The sequence below is a fragment of the Cottoperca gobio genome, chromosome 7 (genome assembly GCF_900634415.1).
Source record: "Cottoperca gobio chromosome 7, fCotGob3.1, whole genome shotgun sequence".
Taxonomy (NCBI): domain Eukaryota; kingdom Metazoa; phylum Chordata; class Actinopteri; order Perciformes; family Bovichtidae; genus Cottoperca; species Cottoperca gobio.
In genome coordinates, this window is record NC_041361.1 from 22073234 (window position 1) to 22087065 (window position 13832).

At 41.3% G+C, this 13832-nt stretch overlaps 1 protein-coding gene across 2 annotated transcripts in view; it reads left to right on the forward strand.

Moving 5' to 3' along the window:
• The window catches only part of prkcz (protein kinase C, zeta), a 104812-nt gene that overhangs the window by 44601 nt on the left and 46379 nt on the right, over window positions 1-13832 (forward strand). For both annotated transcript variants that reach the window (XM_029435068.1, XM_029435069.1), the window contains one exon: window positions 9110-9195. In XM_029435068.1, the coding sequence (XP_029290928.1) occupies window positions 9110-9195 (86 nt within the window). The remainder of the gene's footprint in view (window positions 1-9109; window positions 9196-13832) is intronic.

Here is a 13832-nt window from a genome sequence, read left to right on the forward strand (position 1 = left end):
TGAGTCCAGATTCTTTTGGCAAAGTCTTGGTTAAAGCCCGCTTCATTCAGTTTTATGAAACCTATCCGTTAAAGCCAGTTTTTCTCCAATACATTCTTTAATCTTTCACTTTTCCACTAATTGTGTAAAGAACATGCAAACACATTTATCAGAGAAACTTCCTCTTTTTCCCGTGGTAAAACAGTCTCAAGTTTTTCAAAAATACACACTCTGCAATTTATTCTAGTTACCTTTACACATTCAATGTTAAACCAGTAATAATTCACCATTAAAAGGCTAAAGTAAAGAGATATAAAATATCACCATTAAAAGGCTAAAGTAAAGAGATATGTTTTTAGCTACCTTTTGAAGATATTGAGAGAGCTTGCCTCCCTAATGTCTGCAGGTAAAGTGTTCCATAGCTTTGGTGCATAATTGATAAAGGCTGCATCCCCAATTTTCTTTTGGATGTTTCTGGGAACATTTAATAAACCAGTCGTGGATGATCATAATGTTCTTGGGGGCACATCATTTATTAGAGAGTTGGCTGTGTATCTTGTTGCGGTTCCGTTTAGGGCTTTGTATACAAGAAGGAGGACCTTAAAGTCAATTCTAAAAGCTTCTGGAAGCCAGTGTAGGGCGGCTAACACTGGACTGATGTGGTCTCTCCTCTTGGTTCTAGTCAGCAGCTCGCTGCAGCGTTTTGGATGAGCTGAAGTCTCTCCGTTGTTTTGTTTGGGAGGCCGGTAAAGAGTGCATTACAGTAATCGAGTCAGTTTGAGATTAGTGGATTAGTTTTTCAGCATCCTTTTAATTTATAAATTGTTGGATTTTAGCTACATTTCTAAGGTGGAAGAATGATGTTTTTGTCAATGGAGGACTCCAACTTTTAACACGGACCCCAAAGCACTGAAGTTCCCTGCATGTGACCAGTATAAAACATTTTAGACATGCAGGTTTCCTTTTTATCAGCATCCAAAATGTATCTTCTAGCCAGGTTCTGTTGTTCACTGCACCCACTAATAGACTTTGAGGCTGTTAGGAAATGGAACGTTTTTCAAAAGAGACTCCATCCGAACGGAACCCAAGTAGTTGGAGCTCATCGACTCGACCCTAGGTAAATTAGACCCCATCCAAAATCTGGTCTGTATTTTACATCCAGTATTGACACACGGGACACACGACCTGTAGCAGTAAAGCAGGACAATACAACACACTTATTCGTTACAAATGGACAATTCTTTGGTTTGAGCCTTTAAAACAATGAGGCTTCCTCAAGCCAAATCCTAAAGAGCAACTTAACACATGGAACACGCTCACCTTCACAAACACATTCAAATCCTGACACCTGCAGGAAAAGAGTCTAGAGGACAGAACTACTGGATTTTCTGTGGGAAAATAATATTTTTTGTAATGAACATAACAGACAGGGACCAGGGTCAATTGATAGTGTAGTTAAGTGTACATTAAATTACAGTTCAGTCACTATCACTAAGTATTTCTTATAACATTTAAGTAACCATGAGAAAATGAGCTAGTTTGGAAAATGTTCTTTATTCTTCTTTATCAATATTATATTAAGACTTAAACACTTAGCTAAACTCAGTTGATCTTCTTCATCAGAACTGTGTGGGTGTGGTTTGATCAGACTGCATGACAACAAAGGCAAACAACCCATAAACTGTCATCAGATTTTGTTTCAAATGTTGAGAAATTCTGACTAGTGCATGAAAACACATGACACCACATTTTTCCAACTGAGTCCAACCAGCTTTTTGAAAATCTTTACATGTTCAGTAATAACTGTAATGCTCACAGAACAGCACTGTTTTGCACCTACCAACTCGAATATGATATGATATATCTCTAAACTATTTTATATGTGTTGTAATCATTAGTGTATGCAGTCAGTAATACTTGATCCCTGGACTAGTTTATGATACTAGCATATATTAGTGTATATATATATATATATATATATATATATATATATATATATATATATTATTATTGATAACAATATTGACACTGTATAGACAGACATAGTTAAACAGGCTCACAAGCTTTGCCCTGTTTTTTGCTGCTAAAGTAATCTCTATGGAAGGGTTGGCACCAGCCATTCTATATAATACAACAAAAACAACATCAAAATGTGCTTAGAGACATTTTATTCTAAATGGACTGTCATTATTATTAATGGAATATTCCCCATTTAAATACAGAGACTGATGAATGCAGCCAAGTACACATTTAAGAGGAAAATATTCTGTAACCACTCATCTAATCATCAACACTCTGATTAAACACACTATGCTACGTGCCACAATTTACCACTTAGTCAAAACATCTGCTGCAATGAATGATTTAGTCCCGTACACTGTATTTAGCATCGGATGTGGGCACTGAGGAAGTGTAACATGAGGTTCACCTTTCTCACACACAATACCTCAGTGGCACATTGTGTCTCCCCACTCACCCACTAACACTGGCATGGGGGAAGAAATACTGGGTAACCATGGAAACACACCGCAGTGATTCTCCAAGGCAGGCGGCACTTTCCTTCAGAGGACTTGAGTTAACAGGATTAGAGGGAATTCACAGAGGAGACCCCAAAGCGCACAGCCTCTTTGTGTCTCTGCTCTGCTCGCTTTGCCTCTGATCTCCACTGCCCTGACTCAGAGAGAGAGAGAGAGAGATAGAAAGATACTGCAATCACAAAAGCATTCATCGCGATGCAAAAAAGTCAGAAAGTATAGCTGCTGAGTGTACATTTAATACCGCAGAGGCCTCTATTACAATGTTACGTCCGTGACACGTCTGTGACATTAGACCTGTGTGGCTCGCATTCTGACAGGAGTTGTGCTACAGCGCTGCCTGTTAATCCTCATCAAAAAGTACCTCATGTACCAAGTATCTGTCTTTAAATCCCTTTCTGTGACGGCCTATTTGCATATGGAGATTAGTACAATTTTGGCTTGGACAAGACTCAATGTGCTTGTCCATATTGCTTGCCAAAAAAAGGCGACTTATACATTTTCTGTCTTGAATAATGTCAGTGTGTAATACGTTGTAGACCACAGCCAAGGAGGGTGATAGACAAAGAACAGATTCTTATCTTAAGTATTAAGAACGATGCGAACCAGCTGGAACAAGGGTTCACCCCCGGGCATGAACATTGAAACACAGCTCTGCTCCCATTGCTCAAGACATGAACAGCGAATCTGATGTACAGTATCTTAATGGCAGAATCCTTTTTCAGAGAAAGGAGCAGGGGGAGTTGTTGTTAAGATGCACTTTTAACTTGCAGACAATGTCATCCTGACATCCTCACAGATAACTAACATTAGCTGGTATATGGTGGGCTGTGGCTACCATAGCAACAGAGGCAAGAAATGAGTGAGTAGAGGAGGATATCACAGCCGCACCCATCACTGGAGCAACCAACCAGACTGGAAAACCAGCACAGACAGGGGGAGGCACTGGGAGAGCAGCGAGTGAATAATTAGTGGGAGTCAGGAGGGCAACGCCTGATGCGGTTCAGCCAACCAGTTCACTTCAGGCTGTGGGGAATGTGTGTGGCCAACAGCAAAAGGCATCACATGTAAATTAACTGATAATATATTGATTTGTATGGCAGCAGGTTTATCAGCCAATACTTGAAGCTGCATAAATGGTTGCTGCTTGTGCGAATGGACTACACCACTCTATGTGCACTCCACCCATTTTACACAAAATGACGTCTCACTATTGTGTACTGAGACGTTACATATTGTCCAATGAAAAGACCTACCTTGTCTGTGATTCTCCGTTTCAAACCATCTGCTTCCTAGTGAAGAGTTAACTCTTTAGAAGGTGGTGATGGTCTAGTCCAGGGGTCCGCAACCTTTACTATCAAAAGAGCCATTTTGCCACCACTTCCACCAAATAAAATGTGTCTGGAGCCGCAACACATATTTCATAACACAGCTTAAGTTGTGTATATATAGTTATACTATATTTGTTGCATTTATGAAATTACAGAAAGACAAAGGAAACTGTTGAGATTGTATTGTTGTTTTTAATTGTTATTAGGACAACACCAAAGTATTTTAGCGGTATCAACTAAATTATTTCTTCCTGCACCACATCAGAGTTCACATAACATCGCTGTCTGTTCAATATCATTTACATCACTTGACTCATCACAAGTGATTGAATATGCTTCAGCTGAATTGATGTCCTCAATTTGCTGTTTGGTGATGTGTGTTGCCATTTTAATGGCCCTGTCCTTGACGGTCTTTGCAGAGATTTTCTGAACAATTTCATCTTTGTTTTTGAAGTCCGAAAATAGATGCTCTGATATTTTTAAGAATGCTTCTTTCATGTATTCTCCATCTGTGAACGGCTTTCCACGCCGTACTATCTCCTCAGCGGCCACAAAACTAGCAGCAGTAGATGAGTTTGAAGACTTCATCCATTTCTTAAAAGAGTATTTGCTCTGCTCCGCTTTCAGCAGAAGTTCAGAAATCGCTTATTTCCGCGCATCTCCAGCTCGGCACTTTTCGGCAAATGCTGTGTCTGTTCTTGAAATGTCTTTCGACATTACATTTTTAGTTGTTAGCTAATTTCTTGCCACATATCAAGCAGACAGGTAAACCAGCATTGTTGGCAGTAAAAGCAAATGTATCTGTCCACGCATAATTAAACTCTTTTTTCCTCCGAGACTTTTCTTTTTTTAGTTGTATCCATTGTTAGCTTACCGAGTTAGCCGGGGGTCGGAAACTCAAGATTAGCCACCTGCAGGGAAAGGCTCCGTGCCCGTAGACGCAGTAGAATGTGACGCATATTTTAGTGGACGAAATATAAAAATGTAATTAAATGTATTTCAGTGTCACAATATCACCTTGAACTCCAAGATAAGAGGTGTTCCATTTGAAAGATTGTCCACTGTGCAACAAAAAATACATACAAATAATATTATTTATTTCCATATTTTTTTTTTTTCAAAGCTTCAGGGAGCCACTGCAGAGGGGTTAAAGATCCTCCTGTGGCTCCTGAGCCGCAGGTTGCCGACCCCTGGTCTAGTCACTAGACAATCACCACCTTCTAAAGCAGGGGTCGGGAACCTATGGCTCTTTCGATGACGAGATATGGCTCGCAGACAATTTTGAGCTGACATTTTTAAACATGATTAACAAGTAATATATAATTATACTGTGTCATTTAGAGTAAAACATTTAGCAGCGGATTTTGTTTTAGTTCTCCCCTCTCTTTTCCTCCACTCCGTCTCTGACTGTAACTGTGTGCGTGTGTGTATGTGTCTGTGCGTTTTGTGTGCGTGTCAGTGTGTGTAGGGGGCGGAGCCCTGCACTTTTCGAAACAGCAGAGGAGAAACTGTGCAAAGCAAGCAGTAGACCAGGGGTGTCAAACTCAATCACAGAGAGGGCCAACATTAAGGCATCGTTTCGGGGGTGAAGCTTGGAAACTGCAGCGCTCACAGAGTCACACTTTGCTTTGAGTGTGTCATTACACTGGAGGTCAACCAGCTCCATTTGGATGTTCACATGTGCTGTTTCCACGTCAACTGCAAACGGATTGCTGAGCAGTTCATGCGCAGTCGGGAACACAGCGGTGGAGATGTTTGTCAGTGTTTGGAAACACGTAGTGACCAAAGTTTCCTGCTGCATCAGAGTCTCCCACAGGCAGCTCGGCTTGGAAAGCTCTCACTGCATCATACATGTCTGTGATCACACGGCCCTGAAGCTGCAGGTTTAACAGTGAGATGCTTCGTTATGTCGCACAACAGGCCAGCTCAAATCCACACTTTTCGTCCCAGAGAACTGTGGTGAGCCATCGCACCGCCATGTTCAGAATGTATCTCCTCAGGAAAAGACTTACATTGACTCTTAGAAAGTTTCCTGTCTGTGTTACGGTGCTTATTACATGTTCCATCTCCAGAGCATCCTGGTGCTCTTTTCATCACATCGCAGGCTCTGTCTGTCGTCAGTCCCGTCAGTTTGTCCCGGATCAGTTTCATTTTTCACACATTTAGATACTTCCTCAAATATGTATTTTCCCGTGGTTGTGCCATACATTGATTTAATTACCAAAACCAGCGGGCCAGTTATGATAGACATGATATTTTCTCGCGGCTGGATATAATTGTGGCCTTGAGTTTGACACCCGTGCAGTAGACACAGAAACGTGCACATAAATTAGATAAATAACATAAGCGGGGTTCCGTTGGGGGGGGCACAGACAATGGTAGGGGAAACACTGATAGCGCTTTTAGTACTCGGAGACGTGATATACTTAAAACTCAATTTTATTAAAAATATGGCTCTCAAGGAAATACATTTAAAAATATTTGGCTTTTATGGCTCTCCATGCCAAAAAAGTTCCCGACCCCTGTTCTAAAGAGTTAACTTTAACAAATCATAACTCACTCCCTGTTGTTGTCCCTTTCATTGACTGCATGGCTTCTCAAATGCCTCCCTTTTTCTCCGGGCATATGAGTGCTGCAGAATCCACAGAAACACTCCTCGATAAACTCTCCGTCAGAAAACAGTTTACTTTTTCTAGCGATGTTGTGGGATCAGACATAACTTGTGTTGACAGCTGCATCTCTGGATGTGCAATGCTTTGTAAAAAGTCCTTGTTGGTTTTGCAGTTTAGCTAGCAAAGTACCCGACTCCTTTTCCCGCTCTTCATCAGACAAGTTCTTGAACGGCGACTCAAATTGTAATCCTTGAACACAGCGACCTGCGCATCACAAACTAAGCACACGGCTTTACCTTTGACTTCTGTAAATAAATACTTAGCAGTCCATGTCTTCTTGAAAACGCGGCATTCTGTATCAATCTTTCTTATTTTGCCGTGAGCCGACATTTTGAGGGCTAGACGGCCAGCATCACTTGTAGCTGTTCACGCGCGTGGCGCGCATACGTAAATAAAGAAAAACAGCACCCTTTTCAAAATAATAGCAACACAGTTAGAAGGTTATTTACACCATGCACACAATACAATGGTGTTGCTTTTATTTTGAAAAGGGCGCTGTTAAAAAATATATATATACTTTTTCATATATGTTATAATTTACGATTGTCCTCACGCGGGCCGGACAGGGCCGGCCAAAGGGCCGGATGTGGCCCGCAGTCCGTACAATGCCCAGATCTGGTCTAGTGGTACAGTCGTGAGTTCAATACCAGGACTGCCACCATTGTGCCCCTGAGCAAGGCACTTAACCCTGAGCTGCTAGGGAGACTGTCCCTGTAGTTAGTTCACTGTAAGTCGCTCTGGATAAGAGCGTCTGCTAAATTACCTGTAATGTAATGTAGAAACACCTCACACATATTTATTTTCATTTTTACTCTGCGCTGTAGTTTTTAACAAACATTACTAAAACAGGAGGATTTTTGATATTTGTTTTTAGCAGTGGATGAATCCAAATGTGGTGCCAGTGACAGAAGTCTCATGAGTTAAATGTAAGATCTTCCCATAACAAAACATAGTGTTCAGCAGTTCTATAGTACAATTCTGCTCAAACCTTCGTCATCGCTGATCTGTTATAGTGAGTTCCTCCACTCCTGATGTCCGCTGCTGCTTGCTCTGTGATAGTGCATCCAATGTGACACCCTGAAATCAAAATTCCCTGCTGCTAATAGAAATATAATGGTTGCCTGTAATGATTTCCCATAGTGATCACGTATTGAGTGATGATCTGAACACTGGAAGATGATTGGACCATGACTAATTAATATGAACAGCAGACATGATACTTGATGGTTGTACAACTTGCAATTATGTTTCTTTAGTCCCTTTGCTAGCTGGACGTGTGGATTGGACTGTGGGCTGGCATGTGTGTTACTGTATACATCACTGCTCGTTTAGTTGTATTGTGTTGAAATTTGGGTCAGTAAGCCATTCATACTGTTGTGTAATGGTCCTTTCCCCCAGCCCTACTTTGTTGGTAGTACTATGTTTTTGAAGCAACACACGGCCGAACCAAAAAGAGGCCAAATCATCACTAAAGTGAACTTTCCAGACAGAAATATTACATGTATATATAAGGAATGCTATTATTACATTATAAATGACCTAAGAGATTGTCTGTAACTTGGTGACTGTGGCACATTTGGCAGCTGAAATGTCTCAATACAATGCAATACAAAAACATGGCTGATGAATCATACATGGAGTACATGAAGGTGGCAGGAACAGTTTTACATACGAGTCACAACACATCAACTCAGTGGATGAAAACATCAGTTTCACAAAAGAGGAGATGCATAACAACAAACTGGCATTCCTGGTTCTGATCCTCACTCTCCACTTGTAATTCAGGATTCATATGTTGCACCAGCAGGCAGAGAACATGTTTGCAAACACAACACTAGACTGAACCCAGAACAGAGGCACATCCAGAGCTGTTGGCTCAGGCTTTCAACCTTTAACAGTTCTGAAGAGCAACATGGACACATTGTAGATAGAGAGGGGATCATGGAGGATACCAGCATATGTAGCAATAATTAGTCAGCCTCAAGGGGCATCACGATAATAAACACCTTCACTGGTACAAAAGATGAAGGAAGTAAGTTTGTTTCCATTTATTATGCATTTAAAAGTTACCCACCCAGCAAATCATTTGTAGTGTAGAATGTTTTTTAATCGTTATAAATGATGTATCCGATATGACGGCGGAGGTTTCAGCACACTGCTCGCCACATGTTTATGCCCTGCAGTTTAATAATAGCTGACTACATGCTCCTATTATAAATAGCTACACCTTCATGGTCTCATTTGAATAAAAGGTTTTATGGAGCACTAATAAGTCCATTCATCACCAGGAGTAAAAGAAAAGGAGGAAGATGAAGGGACAGGGTGAAAGGAGAGAGTAGACTGGTGAGTGAGCACAGAGGGAGGCAGGCACTTTTAGTGTGTGTGTGTGTGTGTGTGTGAGTGTGTGTGAGCATGCGTATACATTGTAGAGAAACCTGATGTGTGTCTTCCCCTCACTTAAACTCAGGATACTTGTGAAGGCAGGACCTATCCCTCAGCTTTCACTCCTTCTATCACTCCATAATTCTCCCCTGTAGTTCAGCACAGTCCTTCACCATGCTGGTACTCTACAACTGTTTCCTCTCTCTCCTAGAATCGATCTACCGCCGCGGGGCCAGAAGATGGAGGAAACTCTACCGAGTCAACGGACACCTTTTCCAGGCCAAGCGCTTTAACAGGGTGAGTTTCTTCAAATCACATATAACATATTCCCAGCTGGGGAGTACATGCAGTAATGCCTGAACAATGCTTCCGTCAGTTCAGTTAATTGAGCTCGTCTTCGCTGGGGAAAACAGGGATGATGAAAACCTCGGTGTCGCTGGAAGACCCTGGAACTTTTAAAGGATGTTAGTCTTTTTAGGTGCAATTTGGTGTATCGTCAGAATTCTGAAGACTTACTGGAATTCGGTGTGAGCTATAGAATTAATATGAACAAACTGAATTTCGCTAAACAATGTAGGGGAACTATGAATAAGCAGAACAAGAAAAAGAGGCATTACTCTGTCTTTATAGGGACTGATGGATCGTTTGCAGTCGATCCAGAGGCGGTTTGAGCAGCTGATTTAAGAGTTGTTACTCATCCACTCACGTTTCGGTTTGGAAATGATCCTAGCTTTTTCAACCTCATCTCATGGTCTTCATCAGCAGGTGGTGTTTGAAGAAGAAGCCCTGTTCTAATAATTATGTCTGTATCGGACATTTCGGCACCTCACAGTGTCTGTGATCAGTTTCTGGTTGGAGTACACAACACCATGTCATAAACATGCTGCAGGTAAATTATATATGACACCAATCAATCAAGTCCCCACTCCAGCTAAACCTTCTGGATGTTGGTGCATAATTCACGGTGTCCTAGTTATGGCTTTTTTAGCAGTTGTCCCATCTTAGCTCCATGCCACACACACACACACACACACACACACACACACACACACACACACACACACACACACACACACACACACACACACGGACCTGAATGTGCACGTGTGGGCTTCTGTCATTTCCCTGATAAAGATGAAGAGCTGCTCCCCCTACCAGACTTTAAGTACAAAGAAGAAAGACATCAAGGCTATTTCAATCAGGCCTTAGGTACCTGATGTGTTTCCTCTGAAGGAGAAGGAGATCAGTTTCTTCTGCTTTACCATTCACACACAGACTTTTTAAAGGCAGCACAGATGTAAGATATAAGGGGGAAGTTTTAAAGAGAAATGTTCCGGGTTTCATCTTCACTGTTGTCACTGTTACCATTTTCCTGGTTAGTAAAACAGCTCTTAGTATAAAACATCTCCCATGAGCGCAATACTTATTTTCTTTACCGGAAAGTGGATAAACTCATTGCACCGGCATCTTGCTGACTCACCACTTTGCTACAACATCTACACCTTGATGTGGCCATTACTACTGATGCATTGTGCTGCCTGGCTTATTCAATAAAAGACATATACAGTGGGTGCATTAGTACTTTGACTGGACTGCTGCTCTGTTACTTTATGCTGTTTCGATTTCCTAACTCCACTTTAACTTATAATTTCCAACCCAAATACATAATACCAATCAGCTTTTCCAAGCACTAAACATTTTCAAAGGAAACTTATATCCTGCCTTGGTTACAGTCTCTGCCAATGTTTTTTCCAGTTCAGGACACAGAAGTTAACTGGAGGAGGTTGTGGTGGATGGTTTGGTGTATGTGTGCAGTTTGCATCCTGTGTTGTTAGGTTTAGGATACTAAAACACTTGGTTAAAGTTATACTGTTGTTTATGAGTTTAAACTATTTTAAAAGCAGGTGGTTTGGTCTCTGCACAGACATGATGGTGTCGAGGGAAGTTGCACAGTTTCATACTAGGTCTCACGGCATGTTTTGGTTTAGAGTATGATTATTGAATTGAGTTGTAACCATGCACTGCATTCAGCAGCACTCTTCCATTGTTCATGATATTTCAGTTAACCAGCAGACAGTAGCCTAAAGCAAAGTGCCCGTTGTGTAACTTGTTAAGACAGTCTGCTAGTTTTTGCTAGCTAGCTGTTACCATGTGGGATGTAGCTTGGTTGAGCATTCCAATCATTCTCTTCTGTAACACATTTATTTGATAAATTAGTTGTTCAATTTACTCCCTAAGTTTGCACACAGCCTACATTTTCGGCTTGAATCATCAAAATACCTTCCCTGATTAGTTAACTCTCTAGCTAGCTAACTCACCACATGGTCATATTTCACAATGTATGTATTTGGCTAATGAATGGATTATGTCTTCTGCCATGAGGGTAAAAGGTTAATTTCGATCTGCATATGACATGGTAAATACACCCTGAGCAAATAGCCTCTATATTTATTCCCCATTAATTCCACATGAATACCTGTTAATTACCAGGGAAATATACTGTTATATATATATAATATACTACAAGTGTTGCTGGAGTTTTGATCTCTTCAACCTCACTTTGACAACAAGACTGCACCGACTGTTAAAATTGTAAAAATATTTGCACCACGTAACTCCCCCTAATAACAGAAATTGTCTTCTTTTTTACATTTCTGTTTGTCCACAGATGAAACATTCTGGTGTTGGTTGGTGTTTTTTCTTTACACAGTGCCAGGCTAGCTGTTTTCCCTTCTAGCTTCCAGTCTTTTATGCCAAGCTAGGCCAACCGTGTGCCAAATTCAACTTTGTACTTAACACAAAGACATGAGACTGACAACCATCTTTCTCGGAAGAAAGCAAATAAGAGTTTTTACATTTTCCCCCTAAAACTATTCCTGCTTTAGGTCCCAGAGATGGTAGGAAATGAAAAGAAATGTGTTGACAGTGAACATTTTGCAGATTTGTTTAAAAAATCACAGAACAGGTTTGCTGATACATATGGATGTACATTTCCATACATTAATCTTTCTTATTTCAATGAATATTGTTTTATTATGATTGAATAATTTACCAGTTGGTTTTCAGACTGGGATTTCTCTGACTGTTGTTGCTATGCCCGCTTCCAGGCTTCTGGTTGGCTCACAATGTTGTCCTCAGCATATAAATAAGCCAAGGAGAAGTAGGTCAGGTTTCTCCTCCCTTCGCTCACTCCATCCCTCTCCTTCCTCTCAGTCTCTACACGTCTGGCTCCATCTCACCTCCCCCCTCCTCCCCACCTCCCCCTGATGTTGCAGTGGTGCCTGCCTCTCATTAGACATAATGGGCTCTCTTTAGCTCCCGTTTCTCACGTGATTAAGCAGTATTCAGTCGTCAATGCTGGCCGTTTGCCTCCACAGGTGCTCCATTAACAGCATGACTGACACACCAGCCTCTCATACTGGTTTAAATAGGGAATGTGGTCATTTATACCACTGATCAGAGCTGTGTCATCAGAATGAGAGCTGAAGTGAGGGGGACACACACAAACATTAATCTCTAGTGATGCTCAGGACACAATATTTTCAGTCCTATTTTTATATTTGCTGAAAGCTAAATGTCTCAAATATTACCCATGTGGATCCAAATTAGGTTTAAGAATCATTCAAATAACAAATTAGGAACATTGTGGACCCTCGGCTGAGGTATGTTCTCTTTGTGCTCTCTAGTCTAGTTTTACTTTGACCCTGTTGCCATCAGCTTGTCTCACCGTGATGATGCTGGGGAGTCAGGGAGAGTTGTTCCCTGTTTCTGTCAGTATTGCACAGCAGCTTTTACCTTTCCATCCCCAGCAGGGGTTCACAGCAGGGAGTGAAGAACACCAAGCTGCCTGCCTTGTCTGTGATTCTATGGAAGCTGCATTGGGTTGGGATAGTAATACATTTGGTTGATATTGTTCTCCTTTGTGGCTGTAATGGCCTGATTGCACTGCTCGGATTTCTACAGACAGCATTGGTCAGTTTGTGCTGATAAGTTTTCTTTGTCAGAGGGGAATCAAACAAATAATTTCCCAGCATATTAGGCCTGTCAGTAATGCCGTCTGCCAGGCTGAAGAGAGGACTGTCGATTGATAAAAGCTTTTCTCATTTACTCATCCCTTTATTCCCAAGCTGCAGGCACATCTGGAAGGCAGGATGTACTCCTCATCTGCACTGGTGTCAGATGGGGGGCTGCCGTGTAGTGAAAATTGACAGAAATACAATGTATGAATTATGTTATCCTGTTTAATCTGGATGATGGACTGTTTGGTTTGTTGCATTTCCTTAAAATGTGCGTAAAGTCTTTTTGTTGCAATCTGGCCCTGGTCAGGCTGGAATATGGCTGCATTACATGCCATGTCCTGTAGTCAACTCTTGATATGAATATGTGGTAAATCCTGGAGTTAATATAATCTCAGACTGGAGCCGACTCTTGGATTACATTTACATCTCTTGCAGCACTGAGCAGTGGGCAGATGTCCAGCTAGGTCAAGGACGTCACTGACAGACTCAGCTGCCCTGACGCGAGGCCAGCCAATGCAGCAGTTTAATGTTTCTGGTACGGTTGAATGTCTTCTTGGGCCTTTTAACTGTTACTGTATATTCTATGGAAATGCTTTCCCTAAGTGAAATTTCAATAGATTATACTTCCTAAAATACATTAGTACAATAACTCCTGATGGCAGATCATATTTGTGTTTTGAGAATTTTATTACTGTGGTTTGAGGTACAGAAACATTGTTCCAGGTGTTGGTGTTACATTAGAGCGGTTGTTGAATTCCCCTCTGCACTCACAAAGCTAGAAAACAGTGTAATTCGGCCGTCTGGACTTTAAACCAGCATACCAAACCGGACGTTTCAACACACGGTTCAGCCTTTTACGTTAAAACAATCTTTGTGGTGATGCAACTTGGCTGTCTTAAATAAGCTCATTAAATT